This window comes from Pleuronectes platessa, chromosome 19 (assembly GCF_947347685.1).
Source record: "Pleuronectes platessa chromosome 19, fPlePla1.1, whole genome shotgun sequence".
In the NCBI taxonomy this organism is placed as follows: Eukaryota; Metazoa; Chordata; class Actinopteri; order Pleuronectiformes; family Pleuronectidae; genus Pleuronectes; species Pleuronectes platessa.
The window spans coordinates 6,647,999-6,665,744 of NC_070644.1; the positions used below are offsets into that span (position 1 = coordinate 6,647,999).

The 17,746-nt window shown below is 40.4% G+C and overlaps 1 protein-coding gene across 1 annotated transcript; it reads right to left on the reverse strand.

Moving 5' to 3' along the window:
• Window positions 1–114: 114 nt before the first annotated feature.
• On the reverse strand, window positions 115–16,625 carry agpat2 (1-acylglycerol-3-phosphate O-acyltransferase 2 (lysophosphatidic acid acyltransferase, beta)). The gene is made up of 6 exons (XM_053410996.1): window positions 16,230–16,625; window positions 9,209–9,342; window positions 5,995–6,170; window positions 5,322–5,417; window positions 3,211–3,283; window positions 115–3,091 (listed from the first exon to the last, which is right to left on the reverse strand). The coding sequence occupies exons 1-6, from the start codon at window positions 16,403–16,405 to the stop codon at window positions 2,934–2,936; spliced, it is 813 nt and encodes a 270-aa protein (XP_053266971.1). The 5' UTR covers window positions 16,406–16,625; the 3' UTR covers window positions 115–2,933.
• Between the last annotated feature and the right edge of the window lie 1,121 nt (window positions 16,626–17,746).

Here is a 17,746-nt window from a genome sequence, read left to right on the forward strand (position 1 = left end):
AGAACTATGAAGTAGCAAAAAATCTAAATGCTCAGGTAACAAATTGACATTGTGCTTAGCTAGATTGTACCTGTCACTGATTTGAATATAAACCAGAGCAGAGAGCAAAACAACTTAAGAAAAAAAAGAAAATCTTTATTTATTCTTTTGCAAGGCATTCACGTCTACCCAGAAGAGCTGAAAATCAAGAACACTACATCATCAATGTTAACCCGATAATATGAGTGTCTATACCGTGTGTGTATTTACACACATATACAGTAAGGGACCGACCACACACAGACACACACTAACGGCTCTGCAGCATGTCAGCTCAGTTTCTCAAATCCATCTAAAGCTACCGCTAATTACACTTTAATAGCTTTGGTGAAAATCATAGATAAAAAAAACTTTGTCATCTTTTTGTTTTTCAACCCAAACTCAGCATGAAAAATGCTTTATTAAGGTTCATAATACTTTAAATCTTTTTCCCTACCAATATCTTACATATTAGCTTGTTAACAGGAAAAAAAATGAAATACAAATTGCAGGGTTATTGCAGAGCCGGTTTGGTTCAAGCCCATGACACAAAGCTCACAAATCACATGTTTGAATTACAAAAGAACAATGAAATTAATGGATAAAACACTCCATAAGCAAAATGTATATGGTACAATTCATATTTTTTGGAAGAAACCAATTTGGTACTTTTTAGACATTCAAACCACTTGTTGCAAAGGTCAATTCTGTTATTACAGATAAGAAAAAGTCAATAAATATTTTCAAACTAAAAGGGGAAAAACTAAATTGTTATAACAATTTTGATTGTTGTGGGTATATTTCATACCAGCCTTGAACTTAAACAAAGCTCGGTCCGAATGGGAGCTCAGAAGGTATCAATAAAACTAGTGATGAACAGCAGTGTACAGTATTGATTAAATCCATTCACAAGATGACCCGTGTGTACATCATCGCGTCAGTCCAGATTTAACAATTAATGCTGAAATAAAAACATTTCCTCGATTTAACGACAACTGTACTGAAGACAGTGCTCCACATTAAAAAAATTATAATACGTACATAAATATCCTGGATGCCGAAATACATTCTCAGAGGGCGTTTGATGGGCAAAATAAGGGATTTTACAAACATCGTAAAGGCAGTGAGAAATCTGAAATATAAGACCTGGATGAAAACTTAAAAAAATGAAATAAAAACTAATGTCACTTCTATGAGATAGACGTCATTAGTACAAATTAAAAAAAAAAAAATTGAAAACGATTAAAAGCAAACAAGCAGAACAATCCAAAGTACAACAACAACCACCAATCAAACTTAAGGCCAAAATGTCAACAACTTTTTTTTAGTTTTTTTTAATAATCTGATATTTTCTATAAGGTTAGGTAATTACTAAATCAGAAGATCACAACCAAAACAACTCTCATATTAATTAGTAAAAAACATTTCACATTTCCATTTCACAAAATACATTTGATGTAATTAAACTCTTCTGAGATGTCGGGGCGTTAGTAATTAGTGAATCTTCAAGTTCAGACCAAGTTAAAAGGATTCTTGAGATCTAAATAACTCCATATACTCTTTACTTACAGCAAGAACCACATCATATTTTGGTAAAAAGGTAAATATATTCTTGGTAAAGGGTCATCAGTCAACACACGACTGATTCAGAAGGTCAGTCAGTATAAGGGTCTTTACATCGGAAACCTCCCAGAAACCACTTTGTCATGGCACAGCAGGTGGCTTGCACTTTGGAACAATAATGTTGAAACCGTTGGACATTGCACTTTATGAAAATCACCCTTTTTTTTTGACACTTCTTAAATAGGTTCACTTGTGAGTTCCCTGCGAGGAGCAAAGAGCATGTGATCACTTCTTTGAAAGAAAAACAATAACCAACAAAAAAAATGTAAATGATTAGCCGACATGAAAATAAATAGAAAAACAAAAAAAAAAAAAATTCAGCCAGAAGACACTTTGGAGCTCGGTGCTGCACGCACGTCATTTCTAATCTTTTGGAGACATACTGAAAGAAAGCACAATGGTACATCAACCACGCACAACACTGAAAATGGATCAGTCCATTAATCCAGTGCAGATGGGTGCTATTGTTTATGCACTGGATCTCGTAACCTTGAATTCCTCGCCTGCTGACATCATTAGGTATGTCATGGAGCTAATGGTCTCAAGAGTTGAAGAGACAACATGGATGCAGAGTTTAATTTATAGCGACAGAACTAAAAGGAGTCCATGGTCAACCGTTGTCGACCTCTCACCTCCACGCAATCCAACGCTCGGAGAGACCCCGCTTCCTTTAATCTTTAGGCAAGAAACTGGAATGCAGAAAGGGGGAGAAGACACTAAAAGTAAAAGGAAGGAAGGAGATAGGGGTATGTTGAATGTGTCTGTGAGCATTCAAAGGTAACTAAAACAAATGCAGCATGAGCGAAAAACATAAATAGCCGCTGACGTTTATGAACAGATATAGAGAGAATGCAAAGTTCATCTGCGCGAGAGAAAGCCAAAAGACGGAGGGGAAAAAAAGACAAAGAAAATGAAATGGCGGTCAAACAAGACCTGGCGTCCGAAGCAAGAGAATAAAGCCAGGTAGAGGGTGGAGAGAGCCATCCAGAAGGCATGCATGAAGAACGACACACATCCATACTGTTCGGCTTGTCCGTCCGTCACTCCGCTCACGGCGTGCTGCTGCAGACACAGTGAGGGTCGGGACTGACTGTGCTGTATGGCCAGGCCAGATGCGGACTGGACCAGGCATCTACGAGACATTTCATGACAAGGGACCTGTGTCTTGTTGTTTCCTGGCCAGGTAATGGGTCAACCTGGGGGTGGGGGAGAGCAGGGAGGTCTGGAGGGGGGGGAGGAATGGGTCTCAGACAGGGACACGGGAGGAGGAGAGGCAGGAGTACGGTAAGTGTTCAGCGCATCGAGGGCCCGTTGCTCTGGGGAACAGAGTTGCAGGTGTCGAGGAAGACGGAGCGCATCGCGTTGAAGGATTTGTCGGAGAGGGACGCCACGTCATCAGTTGTCATCCCTTTTGTGTCGATCTTTGGAAGGATCTGCAATCTGATGGTCCCTGTGGAGGCACACAACTTTCCTGTCAGACGTCTCGCAGAACATCAAGTAACTGTTTGCATGAAAGTCAAACACTATGGGGGGTGGGGCACATCAGACTGGCAAATAAAAAAAGTTTACCTGATTTGAACTGCTTTTCTTTCCGTAGGTAGAAGCTGTTGTAGGAGGAGAAAACGATGGGTATGACGGGCGCCTGGAAGACAAAAAGGAAAAGAAGACTTACAAACTATTCATATATGTACGATCACCTCTAACACCCAAATGTATACTATCATCTCTAATCCCAACATATGCACTGTATTTATTATCACATCTTATTTTCCTAATTCAGAGTGGATTTGATTGTTGGTTTTTCCTTAGTTACTCAAAATATGAGAAACAAACAAGAAGAAATGCTTCACTGAACCAACATAACATTCTCACACACACCCATACACTCAGCACGACACTAGGAATCTTCATCTCCTTCAACACTGCTAATAGAGGCCGAGTTGCTCTCCCGAGGCACGAGTGGCCCTTCCACGGGACAGGCTGAGCCAAATGTGGCTCCCCCTGGGGGCTGTCCTGCTTCCACTCAATCAGGCCGGCTGGGTACAAATGGAAAAGGCTGCACAGTAACTCAGCAGAGGAGAATGCTAAGATCGCAACCATCAACATTCACACAGAAGTGAAGTCTGCCTGAAACACAGACCGTTTAGTGCAGATCTCAAATGAAGTTGTTCTGCCACCTAACGCCAACACATGAAACACATCCAAATCAGGTACCAAGATCAAGTGAAATGTACCAGATGGAATGAAATTTGAAGACATTCCCTCAAGCTGATCTTAAGATATTATGTTCAGGAAAAACATATACACTTACTTCATGAGGCCAGCGTGGCCTTGACCATAGGCAAACAAAAATGAAAATCCAAAATGAAAAGAGTGAAAATGGCTACTGAGAAATGTGAATATAAAATATGTTAGGCTCATTGTGAAACTGCAGTGGGTCCTAAGACGTCAGCAGGCAGAGCTTCAATATGGCCCTGGATGCATTTAGGTTCACAAATAAAAAAAGAATGTGTAGACATTGTCCCAGACCACCTCTGAACGTGGAGTAATCGGTTCTAAACTGTTAACTCAATGTGTTGTGCGTGCGTTCACACCTGAACTTGTGATCGGATCACCAGAGACAGATGTTTATACCAGGGCTAAAGTTGGGCCATAATGTGTTTGGTCATGAGGAGCAGCCCACAAGTGATATTTATCAGCAAGTCGTAAAATAATGGCCTCACAACTTGAAACACAAACACACGTCTGCTGGAGGTTAAACAAGTTGCAGTTTGTAGCCAGATCAGAATCAACAGGTTTTTTTTTTTTATTCGTCCCACTTGTCTGACCCTGAGTGTTCAGTATGAAACATCAGCTGAAGAACTGAAACCTTCCCATGAGCTGTCAATTAACAATCTATCACTAATAATCTGCTTGTTGGGAGCTAGGGAGTAAGTTACATTGTTTAGAATGAACAACCATTTCAGAGAGAACAGAAACACAACTAACAGAACCAAAGAGCTGATTATTTTTGAAAATAGTCTAAACTAATAAAACTATTCTGACCATTTCAACTCATACCGTTGTTGATTCCATTCCATCCATAGTGTGTAGTCAGTGGAATGCAGTCATCTTTGACTACCATCATTTTTGTATTAAACATGGTGAACTCCCACTTTTGCCTTGCTTGTGCCACATAAGGTTGCTAGCTCCCCCATGTGTCTAGAAGCAGCACAATGCTGACAACATGACCTCTCACTCTGTCAGGAGACAGAAGTTTCCAGAAGACTAAAACAAGCCACAGTATCATCAGGGCTGTTCTGCCACTGTAGTAAAGTATGAAGAGGATGACATCTTCATTCACATGTATCTTTAGTGATAAAGATAAAGTAGCTTTATTGTCAATTCCTTAACATGTTCAGAACATACAAGGAATCGATACAACGTTTCCCACTCTCCCACAGTGAAACATATAAATTGCACAGGCACAACAGATAACACAAGACATTTCCTAATACTAAGTAAACATACAGAATTTTTAGTACAGCAGCATAAGGTTCTCTAAAAGTGTAAACGTATTGATTAAAGCGATAAAGTGCAAACAGTACAAGAGACGACTTGGCATGTAGGACAGCTTAAAATCACCCTACTCAGGGTAAGGAAACCCAAAAATTAAAGTGATAAAGAGGAAAAGTACTTACTTGTGCCTGCACTGCCAGGTGGAAAGCGCCTTTTTTAAATGGCAGCAGGTCGCCTTTCTGATTTCGCGTTCCTTCCGGGAACACCCACAGACGAATCTGTGAGGGCAACAAGATTTAGTCATTTTATATCATCCCTTTATTTATCTTATTTAATATAAAATAATATTAAAACCCCAAAACAGATAAGATATCACCCCCGAAAGTGTAGAAATTGTATCTAAAATCATGGTTAACCAATTCAAAAAAAACGTAGCAACGTAAAACAAAACATATTAAAGATTAAACAATTAAATACACAAACAATATCAAATTTACTCTTCAAGATAAATGAGGCCAGAGGAAACTGATTTCAAGTATTCTGGCTTTTCAAATAAGCTTCGAGTCTGAATTTAAAGTGGTGCTTCCCTCAATTGAACACAGTACTGACTAAGAGTTGTTCTAAATCTTGAAAATAAATGATGCACACGTCTGTTCTTATATATGTAGATCACTGAACTGGCCTAACAAAAAAACGGAAAAAAAACGGGAAAAAAAACGATCAAATGAAAATGAATTGCATACTATTATATTATAGAAGGAATATTTATAATTCAAACTGTGAACCATTCTGATTTAAATGGAGCTTCATGCATTATTACATTATTGTATCTGGTTTTGACAACAGGCAGGTTACCTGGTCGTCCAACATGGTTTTGGCAGCCTCAGCCATGACACTCTTGGCATCGCTCGTCTTCTTGCGGTTGATGAAGACGATGCCGCCCAGCCAGCAGATGAGGCCCACTGTGCCGGCGTAGATCAACTCCTTCTTGGCGATCATGGTGCAGCGGTCTGGTAAAATCTCCATCAGGCCTGAGGAACAGAGGATAACAAGTCATCAGTCAGTCATCTTAACTTTTAAAACACATAAGTGTGTATACATACAGAGCTAGTGTATATAGACAACACTTTATTTGTAAACTGTGTCAGAGATTAGATAAATGTGATTTTATACATGTTATTTGACATAAAATTACTAACAAAATATATACGTTGTTTCTATGAATTAAATACATTCTGCATTAAAATAGCAAGAATAACAAAACGAAATGAGATAAAGATAATTTATAATCTAATTATTACAATGAATTGTATGCACCTCTCTGCTCTGTGGAGAATAATCTAAACTTTTAATTTACAAATATGTTATTAGGGTATGTTCAGGCAAACTGTTCCAAAAACTCTAAAGATATAAAGTGGATTAGAGAAATGTGATCTTCTACATACTACAGCTGGTTTATCTTCTAACCAGGTAGAGAAATAAAGTCATTCTAGCTTTGGATGGAATTTCATAAGCAAACAAGCTATTACAAACAAATCTGAAATGTTGTTTGGGAAACATTTTCATGCACAATGTTGGCCAATCATGAGTAACCCCTACCCCATCTCCATCTAGTCTTACTTACACAATAACTGCTTCAGTAATTTCTACTACCAGAAAAATATTTCAATATACTAGTTTAATCACATTCACAATTTTCTGTATTTCTATATATTCCTTACACTTAAGTCTTGCATGTTACTTATTACTTGCTGCTGTAATACTGCAAATTAATTATTATTTTTGTTTTCATTCCTGACAGGATGTTCCCTTAACAGTTTCATGTGACAATATAGAGCATTAGCAAAATGAATGAACCAAGTGTGCATAATCTTGGTTCCAGCAGTTCTTCAAACGGACTGATATCCTGAAATCCATCCTGAAGAAGTTGTGAACAAATTAAAGCTCCTGAACAAACCGGTGACCTGACCAAGATCTCCTCCCTTAGGTATATGGAGGTGATTTGTCTTTTATAAAGTAAAAGGACCAGTCTCGATCATCATGACTTTATGGCTTCTCTTTTTTTTAATCTTTATAATTTATCCTTATTATATAAATTATGCAGAACACCTAAATCACCACCCTAAAAAGAATGACCTTCACAAATGGACGATATATTTATGTAAGCTGCATTCACTGCATTTATACTAGAAGTTATCTTAAAGTATAAATCCTATCAGAAAAAGTGCATATAAGCTAGACTTAACTTTAAAGGTGATGTGAGGATTTTAATTCCGAACAGTCTCATCACATCAGCTCTACGATGTGCAGCTATTAATGTCTGGGCGTGGCTGTTGGCATGGTAACTTGGACGCCGAATCAGACTCCCAGCGAGTTTCTTCAGCACTAATTAGAAGCCTCTCTCTCCCCCTGCTGTCAGCACCCTGGCCTTGAGCCTGGCCTCGTCACTCACCAGCTCTGAACACAGACTCTCTCGTGTGCAAGTGCTCTCGCTCAGGCGCTGAGGACAAGATTACATACCTCCGCTAATTTACTGTCCTCAACAATGAGCTTCATTAGTGAGAGGAATGACGCAATACTGAAAGACATGCCCACACATGCATAATTGAAGATGAACACAGGATGAACCAGGAGTCAAAACCTTGCTACAACTTGATCCTATTCAATCCACACTGGTGTTTAATGGTATCGTGTAAATGCAGAACTGGCCAGAGATGCATTCATTATTTAAGCGATGTACATATTGATCAATGTGTTCTGTGCCAAATCAGAACCAACAAATAAGATGTTAAAATCATTTTTGTGGATGCATGTTACTCTTCTGCATGTTATTCTCCATTTTTCAGAAAAGTTTAACGTTTGGATGTGATTAATCTGATTGGCCTCACATGGTAAAGGTTCTGTCCTGACCTGCCGCCACTGAGTGAGGAAAAGTATTAACAGCGTTTTTGCCTTTGAAGGTCAGAAACAAGGTTCATGTCTCTGATGCATTGTTTACATTTGAAGTAGGTTCGGGATTCTCATTGTAATTTAATTTTACATAACTACGTCATCACTTCCCGGCTGCATCTACCTACACTTGACTTTGATTGGCAGGTAGACGGTAATGCGTATGATGTCCAAATGTCTTTCCATTTGAACAGAATGGAGCTGCGGCTTTGTCTTGTTGGTCAGTCAGTGGTGGCCACGGTCACTTGTCCAACTGTCTGACAAGGGAGTGCAGCCATTCTCTGCTTCATGCTCAGACAAGCCTGAAACAGGAGGTCAGCACTGACCAAATTGAAAATAAGGTAAAAAAAAACTAAATACTTCCACTGTATGACATCGAAAACATACAGTCATTCATGTAGGAGCATTTTCTCCCTCCACTTGCTTTCCTTGACACGAAAACTGTAAATGTTAAATGCACTGTATTCATGTAGCACTTTTTAAGTGTTATTGACTACCTTACAGTACAAGTTGTTTACATCTATTCATGCACATATTTATACAGCGCCTCTTAATGCTACTGTGAAATATTCACTTCACCAGGTTTCCATGAAGCAGGGACCAGCTGAGTGTAAACCATCCGTGTTAGTTTCACTGAACAGTAGCAGCTTGTATGTTTTATTGGCCATGGAGAGGACACTCGCCCTATGTGTGCTGTGGAACATATTTATGTGTAGGCAGATCTTTCAAACCGGTTCACAACTTCTCTAATGTATGTGCACCAGTTTTCAGTTCACCATTTATAAGGTTTCAAACCTGGAAATCAGACCAATGCACTTGGAAAACGGTGACAGATTTGAATTTGTAATATATTTTTAAAAAGAGAGCTGTGGTTTTGAAGAAGGAAAACTCAAGTACAAAGCAATATTTGTCAGGCCAATAAAACATGATGCAAGGCTTCATTCACCTTTATAAGATTTTAGGCTTTCAAAGCCTTTTTTACAGTTTCAGAATATGACATGATATTTGTCTCATACAAGACTGGAATGTTTGTATGCTCAAATTAAAGTGGACAGTAGCACTGTAGCCTAAAAGTTAGTTACATTCCATTTGTTTAATGTGTGTGTAGTACGGGACCCACCCAATACATCCAGGGAACTCTGATGGTTGGAGATGATGACATAGGGTCCCTCTGTCTGCAGATGCTCCCAACCGCTCACTTCAAACCGCAGACCCAGGAAATACTTCACGTGACGAACCAGGACGCGGATAATCCTGTAGGGAGGGAAAGGTTAATTACCGTCCTGAATTTGTATAGGTTACTGTTCACAGTCATGTGAGTGCCGTAGGCTGTGTGTTATTAACTAAAACCCTCGCTGGAAAGGTGAAGAGTTTAAGAGGCTTTTAATAATTAAAACATTTAATTTGACTTTGTGCTAGTCATTATTGTCTCAATGTGAAAAAAATCTGTTAAACAGCTTAACAACGTGCAATACTACAAACATCTGCTTTGTTGGTTACATGGTTGGTTAGTTAGATAATTGCCTGTAGTAAGTACAACGCTCCGATAACTTTGAAAACACTGTTTTAACATCTGCCTGTTTTATAGGGTTGAGGATCATGATCACAATATTTAGCCCAGATTGGGACTTAAAATAAAATAAAGACCTAACAGTTGATTTGATTGATTTGTGGCCACTAGGGTGAATAACAACGTTCAATTAGGCCGACAAATTTACCACCACCCCAACGCCAACGTATATCCTTGCTATGGGAAACAGCTGCCTAGTCGTCAGGAGGAGTTAGTCAGAATATTCACTCTCTGCTTTGTCCTCAACAGCTCTTGCGAAAAACAAATGGGTATTTAGCTGCTCAATGTTCAACTCTTTACCAGTTGTATTGCAAAATTTTCTGGAATTCACAGACTAAAGCTGTTGTGACATGTTGCGGATATCAAGTTACTTTGTCAAGGTTACAAAAAGAAAACGTCAACATTATCAGTGGCATTGTTTCCTGTTTATATCACTCTGATCAGGGTTCATCTTCTTGGACTTGATGAACCTTTGTAGAGGCAGAGATAACATCTGAACTCTGTTAAGACATATCGAAGGTGAACTCTGCCCAGACTTGGAAAGTTGTCATAGAGATGGTAATCTCCAAACTCAATACTTGTTTTTTAAAAGTGTTTCTCACCCACCAATCACTTTGGGACTTGATCCGGTCCCATTACGGCCATATCCAAATGAATGTGTTCATTTGAATATCTAAACATTCGCCCTCCACACAAACATTTTTGCTCAATATCAGAATAATCCCTGTCCATACTAACACACCCGAAAAATAATATGATGTGACCCTTCATTTACACCGGGCATATGCATGACAGTGTAAACAGAAAGCAGATGGATTACTCTGCAGTCGGTTGCTTACTCAAAGAAAATACTAAGAATGATAAATAACAATGTTGACGGTAAGACAAGTTATTTCTTTCCTGGGGCGGACAAAGAAATGGAAATGTAAGTCTTCATAAAGTTCTGTCCTCTACTTTGGTAGAGGAGTTGTGACTGATAATAATCTGTCGGAAGGCGAATGCAGGGGATTGTATCATAATCTTAAAGCCTCATAGTTTTGCCGGTCTATACTACAATGCAGCCCCAGACTTTCCAAACGTCTCCAGTGATGTTGAGGTCAGGTCTAAACTTAACAACTGTAATGCATTTTAAAAACTTAAACGTACATTTGTGGATGCAGCCTTAAATACCCGCACCTCAGCTCTATGGCATTTTCTCCTCAGCCCCTGCAACACTTTCAAAGGTCTGCCTTGTTTTCCCACTAGCACACCGTCTCACCTCCGTCACACAGAGCACAGCTGCTTACAGTAAACTCTGGAGCTGGAAAGACTGAGATGACAACTGTGACATTTTATATCCAGATCATTTCAACACTATAATGAACTACTTGTGTCTCCATTAAAATCCATTATCTGATCATCTGCTGTTTGTGGTTTTACTCTTATTCCACTTGGAGCCAAAGGCAGTAAAATGGTAGCAACAAAAAACAACTACTTCCAAACTGTGGTCCCACACAGTGCTTTAAGCAAAGATTAATGAATCTGCCGATTTACCCATTAAATTATGGAACATTTGAATTAGGCTCAAGAAACGTAAGTGCAAAACATTGATTCATTCAATTTGTTTGTAATTTGCCACTAACCCAAATCCTGAATGTTCCCAGGTATCAGCTGAATAAAGATTTTTCCTCTAAGTGAAGGGACATTCAAAATGTACAGATCACATATGTAAAAAAATTTAAGATCAACTGAAATGTAGAGATGCTGAAACGTTTTCTTTATAAAGTATACTTTTACTAAGAACGCATAAAACTGATGGTATTACATAATGAATAAAGAATAGAAACAAGATCACAGAGAAAATAGATTAAAGCACCGATATTGAAACTCATTGTCCAAACTGGAATGGCAAGAATTTTCCCATACAAATATGAACCACAAACTTTGTATAACAAACTAGCCGTTCTACCCACAACGGACTCCTACACCAGCAACTTGAATGACCTTTCCTTAGAGTCACTCCGAGAGAAATCATCTGATCAAAAAATAACCCTTGTCCCTTCCTCATCAGTGAATCATATCCCCTCTCAAACCTGTTCCTGATGTTGTCCCAATATGCCCTAGTTAAAAAAATGCCTTCCAACAACTCCTTTAAGTTTTTCCTGTGGTCATTTGCTTATAAGTTAGCTATCTAAAGCCGTTTTCGGACATGTTATGGAGAATTGGCTACAGAGTTTAACCAGAGTTTGCCTTTCACACATGCACAACACAGCGGGAGGTTCTCTGCACCGACGCGTTCACAACAGCAACACATCCTCCACATTATTCAGGCGAGAGGTGCATCAGCCGGGTGCAGCTGGCAGAGACAGGAATTGACGTATTGACACCACTATGGAGATCACGTGATTTTCTAGGCAACGCACAGACATCGGTGTCGACTCTTAGCACCACAAACTCTTTTGACATCTTTGTGTGTGTCTTCTATGTGACTGCTTTTTCAGCGGGAGATATTTGTTTTCCTTTGGTCGATCGCAGTGAATCCAGCAGGACAGCCCTACTGTGATCACACATCAGATTCTCATGGATTTCTCAGGAAAATCCACAGAGAGGGCAAAGCTTCTCACTCGGAAATTTGCGTTCACACATGCACCTACTGCAGAGTTCAGTCGGTGTCTGAAAGCAGCTTTAGAAGTTACCCTGAGAAATGCTTTCAATTTCTAACTTCAAGAATGCATGCTGCTACTCATTAATAAGAATCACATATTTCCAATATCCTGCTCCGGATGAAGGGAACCAAATGAGTGAGGTTGCGGTAATTCTGTGTGGTTTGGCTCACACTAACTACAGGATTGGAAAAAACACTAAGCACATATCAATAGACTTTACATCCTGATGCCAGCGCTGATAATGTTTTTAGTCAATAACTGAAGACGTACAGACAACTGCTAAGGGCCATCTTCCCTTATACCGCTCTACATCAAAATTAGCAGGTAAACGTCAGTGGGTAAACCGGCTATATTCCCATTGCCAGAAGAGATATTTAATGTCCAACGTGATGAATGCCCTGAAAACCAACTGAAGTGGGAACACAACAGAAGAAAGCACCATGGAGAACAGTGATAGTTACGGTGGTTTCACGTTCTCTCTTTTACTTCACTCCCTCTATCAAACTTAACATCAACTGAATGATTTTAAAATCGACGGAAGTTAAAACGCGTTATAACGCAAAGGGTGCAGCTTCAGCATCTAGACGGGCAAAATACAGAAAAGGAAGAAGAAATAAGCACTTTCAGGTTTCATGTTTCCATTTCTGCCAATTGAAGCCTTAGCAGATAAAACGTGAGTCTCCTGCAGAGTAATTTGATCCAGTAGTGAATGCCGATTGTATCCATTCCTATTGCGGACAAAAGCCAGATGGAAGTGCGTTATTCGACCAGTGGGCAGGGGGCCTTAGAGATTCAGTCCAACAAGTGGTTGGATTTTGAACTGGTCTGACTGTTTGTTTATTTGGTGGCAAGGACTTCTTGGGGTATCAATACATTTAATTTGGAAAACATATATAAATCTAATCATATCCAAACATGAAAAGGTTCTTTTGGAGATTGAGCATAAATCTCATCACTTGCACTCCGGAATTAAAGTTGAAATAAACTACGTTTAAATAGCCAGTTCCCTTTGAATAATGTCCTTACTATACATCATTTGAAATAAATTAATATGTGATGACCTTTCTAACTTACAAGATAATTTCTTCTTAGATATGGCAATTAATGATGAATTTTACAATGCTTTCTATTATCAGGTAGTAACTATGACAGATTATCACAATAGTTTCAAGGTCTGAACCCTTGTTTCAAGGTTCAACTCACTTTAAGCAAAGCTTGCACATATATATATATATATACACGTTTGATTGTCTCCCTATGGTAATATAACTTAATCGTTAGGCCAGAATATAGTTTGGCTTATCTTTCAACACAGACATACAGTGATAACTCAGTCAAGTGCAAAACCCACTGGTTATGCAATGACTCATCCAGTGTTACAGCAATTGTAAAATTGTTCAAGGGGAATTAAATGTTCTCGGTTGGATTATTTTTATGACCAATCCACTTGACTTTCTTCTAGTTCATTCCGTTATCAGGCTCTAAATAAGTTCCTTTGGAGCCTGCAGAGCATGATGACAGATTGATTGATCAGATACCAGGACAGGTCTCGTGCAACCTGGCTGCTCACAGATAAAAAGGCGAGTCTGACCTATTATGCAAAAAACATTACACCAGCAGACAAAGACACCAGCAGTGAATCTAAATCAAGTGTTAAATGTTCCGAGGGCTGTTCAGGACATGGGGATGGCCCCAGGATCAGAATGACACTGCAGAGGATAGATTCACTCAGAAATTCAGGGACAATGGGGAGAAGATGGGTAGTTTTTACAGTGTGGGTTTTAAAAGGTTAGTACAACAGACAAAGTGACAACACCACTACTTGGTCCAACAGACAGCAACACTGACCGTCTCCCACTCGTGTTAGAAGTCATTACACAGTACGGAATCTGAGCTCAAACTATTGTGAGTGAGAGTGTGTCTGTCCGTTATCTGTTGTCATGAGATCCGGACTGATAAATACCATTGGAGCCCTGGCCTCAAGTATTTGTTAACATAACTGACTGATAGTGTGTCACTGCATTTGCCAACAAGAGTGTTCAGGGAAATGCAAACACAAATGACACCCGAGTTCTTTGGCTCCCTTTTACTAACTGTACATGTAAACGCTTGTTACTTATTCTCATTCAAGTCTTCCATGTCAGCTGAGAAGCAACTATTCCATCCCAGAATACAAGTGTTTTACGCCCTTGTTTAATAGCCAACGCCTGGGACAGACTCCACTGTCCTTAAATACGCCTCCTTTTGCCAGAGCTGGCTACTGTGAAGAAGAACCAAGATCTATTCACCCCGGTTCAGTTACTTTGTCAAAGTCAACAGGTCCTGCTAACCTTTGAGCCATTAGAACGGTACACTGGGGCAACGTGACACCGCGACCACGAGTAACAGGACTGCGAAACAGTTATTCCAAAAGCAGCGCGGGCTACTGTTGTAGCTGACAGGCCTTTTGTCAGCAGATCCAATGCCAAGTGAGGTTGCACTGAGGATAGACCTCATAACTATCCCAAGTAACCCAGGGGAACTTGCCATCTGGCATCCATCTATTCAAGGTAATTACTGGAATGCAGTCATCTGTGTTCAGCAATTCATCCCTGCCATCTAGGCTTAACCACAACAACAAAAATCCCCACCCCCACAACAAAGTGGGCACTAACCCTCAAGGCGTGCTACATTTCTTACAGGACAGATATCGGTTGACTAGGTCAGTGTACATGTCAAGTATGAAATAATCTATTTCCACCTGTAGTAAGGTGGAGGAGTCTCTCATGTAGAGCTCAAGTCGCCATCTACAGCAGATGTTTTCAAACTGGGGGGCATGGACGACCGTGGAAAAACACCAAGTTACAGTCATGTGATTTACAGAAGAAAGAAAAAAGAAAATAAATGCTGCCATGTTGACATTTACCTCACTACAACTCAATTGGTATCCTTTTTTGTCAATCGCTTCCCCTGTTATTGTTAATGAAAACCCAGAATGTTTCAAGGGGTTTGAAGTTTTTGCAGCTTCTGAAAGTGGGCATGCAAGAAAAAGTTGGAGAACCACCGATCTACAGTATCGTATCGACCATTGGAGAGATGTGGTTGTAAGTTGTGCTGCATTAGACCGGATTGTATAAAATAAGAAGTTCTTATTAATCTGCCCCTCACATACAAGTAAGTTAAGGCTGAGAGACACATGTAAATATGACCTAACACCAACACATAGCCTCAAGGGCTCATTCAGACACTTTGAATAAACAAAACTGAACAAACTTAGGCTCCATAGAGGTCCGATTTACTGGAGGGGTGTTGGTCTGATTGTTTGCTAGTTTCATTTCGAGGTGACAGCCTTGCTACTATGTTCAAACTGATTTAGCTAGCATGCTCTCCAGTTTCACCACATGCAGCGCCCGTGAGAGTGATGGGATGTGGTGGAGTGGTGTTCAATGGGCAGATGTGGTGAGCTAACACCACCGGACATTCCTGGTAGTTAATTGGCGTTATTTAAGGGAAGCACTGTCAGGAACCCATATTGGGACTAGTCTGAGCTGAGCCGGTTTCAACAAGAGTAAACACGACAATGCTAGCAGTGTTGTTTTCAGCAAACACGGTGCTACAGCCGGGGAGTCGGGGGGGGGGCTAATGTTAGCATGTGTGTGATTTAAAAGCATCAAGTATTTGACTTGTTTGGTTTTCCTCTACAATGCGAGACATGCATATAAACTACAGGCTCCTCGTGGGAGAAGTGATTTACCGTCATGTATAAGCTCTGCGATGAGAAAGCCTTTATTTCTAGCTAATATCTTAAATGTATATTTATGAATGTTTCACACCAACCCGCGGCTAGCCAGTGAACTCGCCGGCTAACAGGCTAACGCTGGGGCTAGCAGCTGGACGTGTGGCATTCATTACGCCAAAAACCACCCCCCCCCCAAAAAAAATCTCACCTCATGTTCTCTACGTCTCTTCCGCCGCTCTTCAGTATGCACATAGGGATGGCGACCAGCCCCAGTACCATCATCCAGGCCACGTAGAAGCACTTTTTGAAATAGAAAACAAACGTGCTGCTGGTCCACATCAGCAGCGGCACCAGCAGCAGCGGAATCGCCCACAGCGCGTCCATAGCGAGTCGCCGCCACACCGACCAACTCGCAACTGACAGCGGGAACACACGAGGGGGCTCTGGAGAGGGAGAGGGGGGGGGGGGTAAACCGTTAGCTCGCCGGTAGGCTACGGTGCGAGAGGCGAGGGAAGCGCCGGAACCCTGGCGAACATCACACCGTCGAACAGCACTCCTTTACGGGCACGGCGGCAGCAGCTGTGCCGAGGCTCGTCCGCAGCTGCCCAGGAACGATCGCGAAGTTCATCTGTTGCTGAACGTCATCAGGAGGAGGAGTCTACACTACGTCATCAGTTGTATTTTTTTCTTCTATTTCCGGTTACTGGACCATTCTGACGTCAGCACAACTATCCACTATCAATGCAATCTGGTTATTAGAATATATCGAACTAGTTTGAACGGTTTGCTTTAACTAGCAAGTCCTCCTTTTCCAGGATACTTGATGTTGGACCTAAGTGTTTGACCCAACATCCAAATGTCCCTTTGCCTTATTCAGCCCATGTGGCTTCACTCTCTCCAAAAGGGCTGTCCAGACCAGATTGACGGCTGATTACTTATGTCTAAATGGATTAGCAGTGATAATCCAATCCTTGGCTGTAATCTCACACTGTCCGGTAGTCTTGACTATGTTGTTTCAGCCCATGTGGAGGAGCTCTACTTGACATGATTAGGAAGATTAGGATGAATGGGTCGTTAATCCTGTTGTAATATGTGTAGTTACCCTGATCATTGGCTGAACCCAGTCTACCTAGAACAGGCACAGCTGATGTGTAGCTCTTTGTGAAATAATCTGAAGCAAGAGCGTGATGGAGACTAAAGAAACAGGTTTTACAGAGGGCCCTTTAAAAATCAATCAACGGATCAAAACCGTTTAAATTTGATTCAGGCAACTTTTTAATCCCGGAAGGGTAAGTCACTGCACAGGCTAACCCATTCATGTGAATAAATAAGAATGAATGAATTAGTAGTCACAATCAGACATAAACATGCCCGTGACCAGAGAACAAATCCTCTACTTCAAGCATTTACTAACTTGATAGCAGAAGGAATTAGTTTAATGATTTGTTTTAGAAGCTCATACATAACAGCGCCAGCCTGTTGGCATGACATCCACCCCCTGATATTGATCTGCAACCAAATTTAAAGAGTTCTTCCCTAATGCATACCACATCCTACCTCCAAGTTTCATGGTTTCCTGTGATTTTTGTGTTATCCTGTCAGACAAACACACTGCCACACCGGCCCATGTGGACCTGTGTGACAGATATTGAGGATGGATTAAGTGATTGACCAAACTGACATTACAGTTTGTGTCTGTGCCAGTATAGAGTTGACATGTCTGAC

What these genes read in the sequence shown, in the direction of transcription:
- agpat2 (XM_053410996.1), bottom strand. Translation starts at nt 16,405, where the DNA reads ATGGACGCGCTGTGGGCGATTCCGCTGCTGCTGGTGCCGCTGCTGATG. An exon ending in AGAGACGTAGAGAACATGAG is followed by an intron (nt 9,343 to 16,229) that starts GTGAGATTTTTT and finishes CCCTCCCTACAG; the next exon opens with GATTATCCGCGTCCTGGTTC. An exon ending in AAACCATGTTGGACGACCAG is followed by an intron (nt 5,418 to 5,994) that starts GTAACCTGCCTG and finishes TTGCCCTCACAG; the next exon opens with ATTCGTCTGTGGGTGTTCCC.